Source organism: Electrophorus electricus, unplaced genomic scaffold (genome assembly GCF_041902795.1).
Source record: "Electrophorus electricus isolate QZ-2024a unplaced genomic scaffold, ASM4190279v1 Scaffold31, whole genome shotgun sequence".
Classification (NCBI taxonomy): Eukaryota; Metazoa; Chordata; class Actinopteri; order Gymnotiformes; family Gymnotidae; genus Electrophorus; species Electrophorus electricus.
In genome coordinates this window covers 2,577,993-2,590,433 of record NW_027658594.1, presented here as the reverse complement: position 1 = coordinate 2,590,433, position 12,441 = coordinate 2,577,993, and the positions used below count along the sequence as shown (strand labels likewise).

At 43.6% G+C, this 12,441-nt stretch overlaps 1 protein-coding gene across 1 annotated transcript; it reads right to left on the bottom strand.

The window, feature by feature from the left end:
* Nucleotides 1-3,170: 3,170 nt before the first annotated feature.
* On the bottom strand, nucleotides 3,171-10,244 carry LOC145655661 (homeodomain-interacting protein kinase 2-like). The gene is made up of 10 exons (XM_081709156.1): nucleotides 10,127-10,244; nucleotides 6,875-7,347; nucleotides 6,171-6,544; nucleotides 5,389-5,512; nucleotides 4,842-4,961; nucleotides 4,636-4,722; nucleotides 4,154-4,335; nucleotides 3,780-4,010; nucleotides 3,397-3,523; nucleotides 3,171-3,269 (listed from the first exon to the last, which is right to left on the bottom strand). Exons 1-10 carry the CDS (start codon nucleotides 10,242-10,244, stop codon nucleotides 3,171-3,173), a joined length of 1,935 nt encoding a protein of 644 aa, XP_081565282.1.
* Between the last annotated feature and the right edge of the window lie 2,197 nt (nucleotides 10,245-12,441).

Genomic DNA, 12,441 nt, shown 5'->3' with positions numbered 1-12,441 from the left:
AGAATGAAAGAGGCCTGTTAATACAGAGATGGCGTTCGATCCGTGATGCGTTTTCAGTTAATCGTATGAAAAAAAAGATGTATTTGTTTGTTGCAGGAATGTGCACCCACTGGCACCTACAGACTCCAGGCGGTGGTTTCTCATTTAGGTGACAGCATGGACCATGGTGAGTAATCTGACATTATTTATACACGTGCAGTAGAAACTATTAAATGACTAAGGACCACCGACTACTCCGACAGGCCACTATATCAGTGACACAGCTGAGGGAGAAGGACAGAGCTGGTTGTCATTCAATGACTTAAAAGTATCAAGAAGCACTGAGCCAGCCATCCTGAAGAGCAGGACAAAAACAGCCTACCTGATTTTCTACGTGCACAGGTAGAATCTCACCTTTCAGACTTGGGAATGTAGGTACCTCAGTCTAGGAGCACTCTAACAGAAACAAGTTTTACAAGCTTATATATGTAGGGAGTAAATTAGCCTTTACTGTGCCCTGGGACTGCAGGTCTCTTGTGCATGACAGGTGAGTGAGGCCTACTCCCAGCACCGGTTGGCAGGTGCTAACCTTCTTTCTCAGTCCTTTCACCCTTCCCTCTCTGTAAAAGAATTAAAAAAAAAAAAAACCCATTAAAATGAGCCATTTTTTATTCTCCACAAAATAGTAAATGCCCCCTCTGGCGTTCTTGTTAAAACACTTTTTCCATATTTTTAACCCATAGATGTATAACATGAATAATACTATACTTGTCAAGTCAACATATTTAGATGAGGTGTCCTAGTGTCAGCTATTGTCTTCTAATCGCTATTGGAGATGTACAAGTCCCCATTCTTTATCCCCAACATTGTTCATACTAAAAGATTAATTTCTTTTCCAAGTAGCACATGGCAGTGATTAAACACCTATTTACATGGACGTCACTTCCATCGCCACATATGAGAACACTACCAGGGTGCTTCACTGACAGAGGAAGAGCTTCAGTCCTTTTTGAGAAATAACCAACTTGTATTTTAATTTGCAGATGTTAGGAGTGAACCAGCATCTGTCTATAGTTCTTTTAATTGTGAGCACACATATTTAAACCCTTATTTTGTTGTTGTTTGTCAGTGTTTGACCCCATGTATGCTGCTTTGTTGTGTTTTAAGACTGCCTGTTATGTTCTAAGTAGTGTTAATGCTTAATGTTCTTCGTGTTTGGTTTTGTCTTGTTCTGTATGATAATAAACGTCTGTGGCATCTGAACCGCAGCTCATCTTTGCATCCGGCTTCACGTCACAGGAACACCGACCGTTGAAGGTTGCCTCGAGCCAAGGGAAAGAAGAAAAAGGGGAAGAAGCAGTGTAGCTGCTTCTACCCAACCCATGCAGGAGAATCCTCCATACTTGTGGGAACACTTCCTGTCATCACATCAGGGGAGAGTATCTCTGGAGGATTTTGGGGGGGCCCTGGTGGTGGTCCAGGATCAGATGCTGCAGAGTCCTGCCTACCTTCACTGGATTACCGGGACCCGTACGATTACGACTACCAATATCCAGGGACAGACTCTGCAGGGTCCTACTATCCCCCCACGGACTACCAGGAGGATTACAGCAGGAGTGAGGAGTATGTTGACGTCGGCCTCAGGTCAGACACCGAATCCGACCGCTCTGAGGATCCATCAGTGGAGGTGGAGGAGGCCCGCCATGAGGATCCTTCCTGTGGTTTATAGACCGGGTCAGAGGACTCTGAAAGCGACGAGCCTCCGATGTTAGTGCTTAATGTTCTTCGTGTTTGGTTTCATTTTGTTTTGTGTGTTAATAAACATCTGTCCCATGTGAACCACGGCTCGTCTTTGCATCCTGCCTTGTCTCCCACGTCACAGAACAGCAATTCATCTACACTTCTCACAGATAAAACTATCGCTAACGGCGAAGAATAAACATGTTGCAAAAAAGCAGTAAGAGCTAGTATGCAGAAACAGTGGTGTTAGCGCGAAACAGTTTCAAAAACAGGAGTCTCCTTATGAAGGAAGGAGGTTCTTATGAACCTCTGTATTTTGACAGCAAGTATTGACCATGTGCCATTAAAACCATGCCAGGTATGGTATTAATCCACAAAATAGCACATCAAATCTAATTATTTGGCTAGTACAGGGTTATGCAATATTCCCTCAACTCAGCAAAATGCAACAGCTTGAATTACTTAACTGATTAATAATAATAAAAAATCTTTCCGGACTATAAAAACATAGCTGACCCATTCGAAAGATTAAACATCCAGTGAGTGTGTATCCTGGCATGTTAAGGTAAAAGGCATCTCCGACTGGAATACATTTAAGCGGTTTCGGGCGCCATCTGGTGGCGACTTGGAGTCCTTATCACGCTCTCATTTCTTTTGTATGGCGGGACAAATGTTTTGTTATCCTACCTATCGAGCAGTCCTACCTAGATTTAATGCACTTATGTACATTAGCATTAGTCCAGGCTTCTGGTGTTTATTTTGGATGCATATATTATAATTAGGCTACTGTGGACATTTGTATTTTGTATAGCTACAGCACCTGTACTTCACACACGTGTAGTAATCGGATCTAGAAAGTTGCCAGCCCTATTAAAATATTAGGTTTATAGTATAATAGTTTCATTAAACAGACAAAGCGTTAATCACAATAATTTGCATGATGATTAATCTTGAACCAAAAATCTCGCCGGGAGCTGTAGTTCTCTTTCCAGACACACACCCAATAAAACTGTGCTTGATCATTTCTTATTGATAGCCACTGACTATAGGATCAATAGAATAGTACAACCAAATAACCTTTAATGTTTTGCTTTACTGTAATACAATTTAGAATTGCGATGTTACCCTTTTAAGAAGAACTGAACACATTGTGACAAGAGCAACTGGATGAAGCTTTATTGACATGCTGGTCAAGGACTCACATCCAATATGTTTAAAATACATTAATTGAGGCCAAGTGCAGCATAAAAAAATATTTTAACTTCACACAGAACCAAAACCATCAACATCAAAATATAAATGTATAAAAATATGGGTATTGTTAAAAAAAATGTTAAAAATGGGGCCTCCCACAGAAAGGCATGGCACAGTCAGCGACTTCAATTCAAAGTTTTTTATTCAAAGTAAAAAAAAACAAAAACAAAAAAACACTTGGGCAGGTTGGTGGCGCTCTACACGAACTTGGGCAGACACTTGGGGCTGAGTGGGATGTATGTGGACATGTCGGAGTGCTGCGCCGTCACGCAGCTCATGACGTTCGCCCGCCGCAGCTGGGAGTTGGGGCCAAGGAAGGGAAGGAAGGGTTAAACAACAAGATGAGTGACAGCAAGGAAAGTGTTAGGAAGGATTTCATAATGGCTTTAAAAAGACGAGGCGAGGGCACCTGGTGGGCTGGACTTTGGTGTCATCTTCGTCCTCCGAGTCGCTGGAGATGATGACGACGCTCATAGCTGGGCTGGGCGTGTCAGAGATGATAATGGGCTCCGATGCGTCGCCCATGCCATGCACGGGGGAGGACACAGGTCTGGCACAGGGTCAGAGGAGCACGTCAACACTCTCAACACACACTGCACACTCGAGTGAACACACACAACCTATCACCAAAGTGTGATGGCACAGAGCCATCCAGCACTTGTTACAACAGTTGTACCCACTATGCAGACCCACACACTAGACCAGTAGGTCTCGAGTCCTGTTCTAGGGTTCCCTTGCACTGAATTAGTGTGGAGTTTTAGCGCTAATGCCAACCATTAAAAAGTGCAATAAGAAGCAGGGAGTACCTAGCCCGGCTCTCTGCTTGGCGATCTTTTGACCTCTTGAACCCGCCCTGCTGTGCCGGTTGTCCCACCTGGCTGTGCTGGGCGAGCCAGCTGCTGAAGGTGTCATTGAGGTTGGCAGCTGTGCTGGCCCCGCCCCCCGCCCCACCCCCACTGCCAAACAGGCTCTTGCTGCCATCACACCCTGTGCACTGCCGATTGCAGATCTCCATTTTCTGGAAGCAAGATTTCACACTGCAGCGAGAGAGAGAGAGAAAGAGAGACACGGGCGGGGGGCAAGTTACAGTACTACCATTTGGATTTGTAAATTAAGATGGTGTTCCTTAATTTTTTTAAAAAACTGTGACATGTAGATTGGAAGGCCTGGAACAACTCACTGGGCACTTTGAGGGAACTGGAGGAGGTGGCTCATGGTGACAAACGGGTGCTTCAGGGCCTTCATCGGCGTGATCCGTTTGTCAGCGTCCAGCGTGAGCATCTTGTTCAGCAGGTCGATGAACTCCCGCCGGTCTGCCTTCTCCGCCGAGACGTCTGCGCCTTCCAGACTGGTCGTATTGACCTGCGCGAGAGACCCAGGGGTGAGTCATATTAAACACCAGCAGAGGGCACCGATCCACCTAAGACGCAGCAAGTTCTGCAGCAAGTTACTATGCATTGCTCTGCCTTTCATAGACGCCGTTCTCCAGAGCGATTCATGTGCGTTCCTCATTATAACGGCACGAACGCTCGACCTTTGAGCTAGCACCTTGCTCGACCTGCTCTACAACGTGAGCCGTGGAAGCTGTTTCTCACGTTCTTCAAATTCACATCACAACAGTAAAGCAATACGTACAGTTATGCGCACAAAAGCCAAAATAACCTGCATCATGTCGTCAAGACAGGTGAAAATGTACTTCCGTGTCTCTTTGGACTTGATGCCATGCTCTGCCTCATGCTCTGAAGGCGTCTAGAAAAAGGAAAGAAAAAAATCAACCATTCAGCTCCACCATAAAGTTACATGACATCATTAAGTTACATCCCTTATGAAACAAACACATGGTATTTGGCATTTAAAGACTGGCAAACCTTGAGTCTCCACAGGGGGCAGCTGGAGTCAGGGCTCCTGTGGAAATAATAGTTGCTCTTGGTCCCTGCGCTCAGCAGGTACTCTGCTGGTAGGCCCTGCGTCTGGGAGATGTAACGGATCTGCAGAGACACCACACGGCAAGAGGATTACGACTTTATTTTGTGTTCATCCTTCCATTTTCAAAATGCATGTATAAAAAAAAAAAGAAAAGAAAAACAGGCCATAGAAACTCTTATTTATATTATTCCTAAAAATAAGCTAGCCAAAGCAGTAGCTAAAAGCTCAAACCATACATTCACTCTCTTCCTTGCTAGCCATTATGGACTCCCTAACAAACTGCATAGTTAGAAGAACGGCCATTTCCATTAGCAACACTACGCCACTCTTTTCACAAACAAGATTTACGTCTTCATCACACAGTGAGAAAAGTGTGAAAAGAAAGTGAAAGAACCGACCCCAAATCAGCGAAATTCTACAGAGCTCCGTGAATCCAAGCCCAAGATGCGTGAAAAAGACTAGGCACAGCTCAAAGGCCCGTGTGCTTACCTGATCATATTCAGAGGCTCCCGGATACAGGGGGGAGCCCAGAAACAGCTCGGCGATGACACAGCCCAGCGACCACATATCCACGGCCTCGCAGAAAGGGAGACCCAGGATGATCTCAGGTGACCTAGACCAAAAACACAGATATCGCCATCATGAAATCAGTCTCGGCTGATTCCGTAGTGTGTGGTGATTCGGCGGCAATTGCTTTAACACAAACGGTGCTGAATTCATTCATGAAAATGTAAAAGGTTTAAATAGTATTTTGTTGATGAGTCCAGGTTTTATTTCCCCCCTACACACCACTTTACATTACACACCCACTATTCTAACATGGAACTATATGCAAAAATGCACTGACACTACAATGATGTTCTGTTTTCCATTAAGTAAATACAGAGTATCAATGCAGTTAAACACTGTTACTCGGTAAACAACACGGTTAATTAACGGTATAGCTACAATGCAACAGCAGTTTTGTACAGACATGACCAATACTAATATTACCAAAGCCTGCAACTCGGAGCATCTTAACTAATCTCAGACATTGAAGAGGGTTCATCAGGTATTTTGCTAAATAACAGCACTCACATGAATCACTAAAATTAAACCACTTATAAATCAAATATGAATCAGTCGTGCTCCAGTTAACTGTAATGCTTATCACGATTTTAATGTGTAGCAGGGTCATCGCAACTGCCAAAATGTGCAGCTCTACTCTAAAGCACACTCGAGTGCAACAAGTGCACACTTATTTCTAACACGCCTCAGCACGTGTCCCTCACCGGTAGTATCTGGTCTGCAGGTAGCTGGAGCACACGGCCTCGGAGACGTGGCTAGCCGAGCCGAAGTCGATGACTTTGACCCTGTACGGCTGCCTGACGGGGTCCACCAGCATGATGTTTTCGGGCTTGAGGTCGGTGTGGATCAGGCCCAGGCTCTTCAGCTTCATGAGCGCTTTGGCGACCTGCTGCAGCACGGGCCGGACGCACTTCAACAGAAGCGGGCTGAACATGCTGTCCTTCAGGAAGTCGTAGAGGCTCTGCCCCAGCATCTCGAACACCAGGCACATGTGCTTCTTGTGCTGGAAGCACTCATACGCACGCACGAAGTTGAACTCGTCTGCGTTCTCCCTGCTCAGCCATCTCAGGATGCTCACCTGAGGAGGAGCAAATGAGGAAAGACAGATTTAATTTTTCTGCACTTTTTTTTTTAATACACATCCAAACAGGTATGGCTTATGCAATTGTAGCTAAGCCTTCTTTTTATAGTAAGCTTCAAGCTGTCGATGTGTTATCTGAACTAGTTCCTACTGATGCTTTGAAAATTAGAACTAGTGTGCTGATACCAAACACAAGTGTTTTTGTGCTACCCTGGCTGTATACAGATTCCACAGTGTGAGTTAGCACATCTGATACCAACAAACAGAATCGGGGCTACAGCTGATTCCATATCAAAAGCTCCAAAAAAGCAGGCAAAACTTTCCCACCTCGATCTGACCCTGTCGAGCAAAGAATGGATGGTTTTTCAGGATCTTGATGGCAACCATTTCATTGGTGTCCTTCTTGGAGCATTTGGCCACCTGGCCAAAACTTCCACAACCAAGGTAGTGCAGAACCTCGTAGCTGTTGGAGGCAGAGCAGAGGATTTCATTCTGCACCAGCTGGTATTCGCAATCACTTATCGATTTGCTGCTATCTGCGGTACAACCGGAGTACGCAATGGACTGGGTGGAAGAGGTGGTTGTTCCGCTCCTGGCCACGCGCTTGGACAATGAAGGGGTGTAGAGATCGTCCAGGATCTGTACGCTGTCGCTGCTGTGTTCCCCTTCTCTCTTCCTCTTCAGGCTGCACCGCTTCTGACGGGCGTCTTCTCCCCGCTGGCTGGACGACGACGCAGCCTTGTCTGAGGCTTCAGAGGGGGAAAAGACCAGGGCAGGTAAGCCATCGGTTGAACTGAACCCTGGATCCGAGGGCCAGGGCGTCCCCGGCCGAATCCGAGGACCAGGACTCCGCAGGTAGTAATTGCTCTCGAATTTTACTTTCTTGGCGATCCCACTGGAGGAATCTGAAGGGGAAGAGAATATTCCTTTAGGGAAAGATGAAAACAGGGCCACTAACCAAAGGAATGCTATGCAGATCTAGTTAGGGGCTATATTCAAAATTAAAACTAAAACAGCAGATTTAAAAAAAAACAACAACAACAACAAAACACGATCTATGATTTAGCTAACGCTAGCTAGCTAACGCTAACGCTAACCGCTAGTTAACTTCATAACTTACCCTCAGTGTTGATTATTTTCCCACCTTTAACCTTACGGAAAGAAGGCTCAAGAAAACCGAACGGATATAATTCATGATCATCCATGTTGTTCTGTGGTTCTTAATTTAAAGAATTGAAATTATTAGCACTATATCGACCGGAGTGAGAAGATTTCCACCAAATATCAATTCGCTACTCTACGGACTCTTCGTTCCATGGCAACAAGGTGACATGGACAGGTGTAACGTCATAAACTGCTGCACCTACGGGCCCAAACTGGCAGACTCATATAAATCACTTGATAGCATCGAATATTAAATACTACATTTATCAACATAACATTTCTTAGGACTAATACATGTACCTGCTTACCGATTTCAGCCGTCTACATGCATCCGTTCTCCAGAATCCCACGCTAAATATTTTGTGCTTTTCTGGTAAATTTCCACAACAATCGTGGCTGTCATTTTAAATGGCATTTTAAAACATGCTTCCAGTATAAGATAACTTCAGTTTTTTTCAAAGAAAATTCAATTACATAAAAAGTGGGGTGGGTGACTTCATATGTTTCCTGGGCAAGTGGCGTGATTGGCAGGTGTTTCAACAAATGGAGGAGGTGTAGATGAAAACGTAGACCCTTCACTTGTCTTATTTAGTTCTCCTTTTAACCGTTTAAAGGTCCGCGTGCTGTCAATCAGCTTCCCATTTATTATAAGAATGATTTGAACGCCAATACTTTTGGACATCATGGAAAGGAAGAGGCTTATTTGAGCTGAAGTTTATGTGGAGTTGTTTGGGAGCTTCTAGCATGGACTAGCTACAATGTATAAAGTATACTATTTCTTTACAGTATTATGGTATAGATTCTGTGGATTCCATATATACATTAAATGTAAAATGTTGCCCAGTTATGTCAGAAATAGCAAACAAAAACCACAGGCTCCAAGTTACTGAAAGAGAAGTATTAAATGAGGTCCTGGTAGAGCATACGTGCAGGTTTGTCAGACATGTTCATGAGGAGTTTAACTGAAGCAAAATCCTCATCACACACCCAAGGAGTCAAAGCCTGCAAAATCCCCAAGTAGCAAGACTGCATCCAGGTAGCACTTGCTGATGGAAAGCAAAAAATAGTGCTGTATCCTGCTCTGTGCCTCATCCACTGTACCAGTCTCTTAGTATTGGACTTAGTGTGGTTAATCAATCTTTGACTGTGCTGATTACATTTATGTCATTTAGCTGACACTTTTATTCAAAGCGACAATTATGACTGAGTACGATTTGAGCAATTGAGGGTTAAGGGTTTTGCGCGGGGGCCCAACAGTGGCAACGTGGCAGTGAACCAGCAATCTTCCGAGAACAAGTCAAGTACCTTAACCGTTGAACTACCACTGCCTGTGTTTATATATTGTACTATTTAAAGATTTTGCAGTTACTTGGATTTTGTCAATATAGCAACATGCCCTCAGTCCAGCAGAACAGGAAATCTGAAACCTGATAAATTACCTGTTTCAATTTTTGTTTTCTATTTTAAACACACACAATCCCAAAAAGATTTCTCTGTAGTAATACAGTTCACTACTATAGTTATAGAATTAGCTCCAATTACCCCACAATATCCCTTTAAATTAAGCCAAAATTCAAAGTCTGAGGTGAAGATCCTATAAAGGTTACATAAGAGCTTGATGTTACATGTGTTTTGAACAAATACTGCCACTAAGTGCCAAAGAACTATTTTTTATAGTTACACCTCCCATGGAATTCAAAATACAACAATCAACTTGTTAAACACATTAATCACACATTGCATTTGAGATACATTTAATACAGTTTGTTAGTCTGTTTGTAAAAAACACTATTTTTTTTAAAAAATGAAGGCATTAAAACAAACAATAAGCCCAGAAACTACAATAATCAAGTTCAATAATCGAGCTGATGTTCAATGTCCGAATCCCTCATGTCTCTCCGTGTTCCTCTTCCTCTCACAGGTAAGGATACAGGCTTTCCTCTGGCCGAGCGAGTAGGCCACGGGCCAATGGTAGGGCTGGTCAGGGAGCTGGTGACGAAGGGAGCTGCTTCCTGATCTATCGTGGGATGACATCACAGACTGCTGGACCTGTAGGAGGAGCCAAAAAAAAAAAAGGGCACCAAGATATCGATAGGTATGTCAATATTCCCAGGCCCCAGCTAAACTACTGCCCAACATTGGAAACCTATTATAGCGTGTAATTATTATGAACCTATTATAGCGTCTAGATTCCACTATTACTGCCTCGTAGTAGCAGGGCTCTGCTGTACTATAAATGTGTTTCTGTCTTCTACTAAAAGTCTCTTTTGGCAGTGTAATTTATTTTGGTCAAATGGCTGCATGACCGTTTTCAAAACAAATTTATAGAGGTGTTGGTGAGGTGATCCTTCCTGAGTTCCCCGGCCAGCAGAGCATGAATGACCTGAGTGGGCGAGCAGCTCTGCACCATGGCACCGAGCGCAAGGTCCTTGTCCTCCCTGATGAAGAGGTTGCTTTCGCCCGCCTTGTGCGGCAGCATGCAGGCAACCAACTCCGCCTTGGCGTCCATGGCCCTCCACAGGTCGGTGGACATGTGTGCCAGTGTTGTCATGGAAGCACGCGACACCATGGAGCTCAGATTCTTCAACTGAGACAGTGGACATGGGGCTCAGGTGTTCAGGCACTCCATGGGGATGTGCCTGTTTAAACACGCCGATCGGACTCATCCGATATGTGGCAGATTTACTTGGTGTGTCAGAGAAGGAAAAGCATCAGTTTGTACTACCTACCATGTTTAAGGACAAGATATTCCTCGCTAGAACATTCCAAATTGACTCTTCATCAGGTTAGAACCATTTTGGTCACAAAACAGAGCAATTCCAGCTCGGACAGCAAAATGCGAAGATCCTTTTTGGGCCATTGTTTATATGATTTGATTAGAGAATCTTTTGTCCCTGAGAGGGCCCCTCTGGACCACAGTCAGGCACACATCGTGGAGCTTGGGAAGCAGGATGTCGGTGTGGTTCTGGGCCAGAGACTGCACCAGAGTCAAGCTCCCCTTCTTCTTCTCCCTAAAACAGCGTTAGAACACGGTGTACATACCTGGTGTTATGATATCGGTAATGCTAAACAGGTTTCATTAATAAAATCAACTTTTAAAAACACAGAAACAAATGTATTCGCTGTCAGGGTGACCCTCACTAATTTTTATATTTATTTTTCCAAAGCATGCCATTTGTGTATTTTTAGGTATGCTCTGTAATTATAGCTCTTTGCCACCTGCCTGAAGTGGGGCCGCTCTTCTCTGACAGCAGCCTGTGGGCCGCGGATCCTTCACTCTCTCTGGGGCTCATCCAGTGGTGGGAAATGGCTCACAGAGGAAGCATCTGCCTCAGAGTGGGAGCTACTCTGGCTTTTCCTCAGGGGATCAAATCAAAAATCAAAATCAAAAGTTATTTATATAGCGCTTTTTAGAACAGATGTCACAAAGCACCTTTACAAATGTCCAAGTCCAAGCCACCAGTGAGCAAGCCAAGGCTGACAGTGGCAAGAAAAAACCCCACTAGAGCATGAGGAAGAAACCTTGAGAGGAACTAAAACTAAACGGTGGGCCCATCCTCCTCTGGCCGACAACAGTCACCACAATAATAACAATTACCGAGAAAAATATAATTATAAAATGAAAAAACAAGTAAAGTGTCTTGGTACAGGTAAAGAACCTGCACCTTTCGATCTAAGCAGACATGGTGGTTTATAATGAACTAAGAGTTCTCTAAGGAACTGTGGGGCAAGACCATTCAATGCTTTGTAGGTAATTAGAAGTATTTTATAATCAATATGAAATTTTATTGGGAGCCAATGTAAAGTATCTTAGATAGCCGTGATGGATTCAGATTTTGTCGTTCTAATGAGCACTCTGCCTGCTGCATTTTGAACTAGCTGGAGCTTGTTTAACCACTTAGTAGTACAGCCTAATAGTAGGGCATTACAATAGTCCAATCTTGAAGTAATAAATGCATGGACTAGCTTTTCTGCATCATGTGAGGAGAGCATGTTTCTAATATTAGAAATGTTCCTAAGGTGGAGAAAGGCCTTCCTAGAAATATTATTTACATGAGCTTCGAACGAGAGACTGGGATCCATGATACCGCCAAGATCTTTATCTGTGAGGGAAGATGTGACTGTGATTTCATTGAGGTTCTTTGAGTAATTAGAGGATCTAGCTGTCTCTGTGTCTAATAGAAGCACCTCTGTTTTGTCAGGATTAAGTGAGAGAAAGTTTCTCAACATCCTTTATGCATTCGGTTCTGATTCAGATATGCGCTTAGCTGCTGAACTACAGCTTTTTCTAGGATCTTGGAAATAAATGGTAGGTTTGAGATCGGTCTGTAGTTTGACAGCTGACATGGGTTGAGGTTAGATTTTTTGAGAAGTGGTCTGATTACTGCAAATTTGAATGATTTAGTAACGTAGCCAATATTTAAGGATTAGTTTATTAAATTTAGTAAAGGTTCAATTACTTCAGGTAGAATTTCTTTAAGAAAGTGTGTGGGCAGTGAATCTAGTAAGCACTGGAGGACTTTGAGCGCAACATCAGATATGCAATTTCTGGCTCTTGGATAGGTGTAAAAGATTCAAAAGTCATTTTTGGCTTGGTTGTTCTTGGTTGTACCTAAGTAGTTGCCCGATGTCATATTAATGCTCTTAACGTTATCTCTAATGTGCTTTATTTTCTCATTGTAGAAATTCATGAACTCTTTACTACTATGGTGGTGATGTAATCTGAGCAT

Bases quoted from the DNA above. Each gene is read 5' to 3' on its own strand.
- LOC145655661 (XM_081709156.1), bottom strand. From the start codon at position 10,244: ATGTCCACCGACCTGTGGAGGGCCATGGACGCCAAGGCGGAGTTGGTT. The intron at 5,513-6,170 runs GTGAGGGACACG...TTTTTGGTCTAG, and splicing joins CTGCAGACCAGATACTACCG to GTCACCTGAGATCATCCTGG. The intron at 4,011-4,153 runs GTGAGTTGTTCC...CTCTCGCTGCAG, and splicing joins CAGTTCCCTCAAAGTGCCCA to TGTGAAATCTTGCTTCCAGA.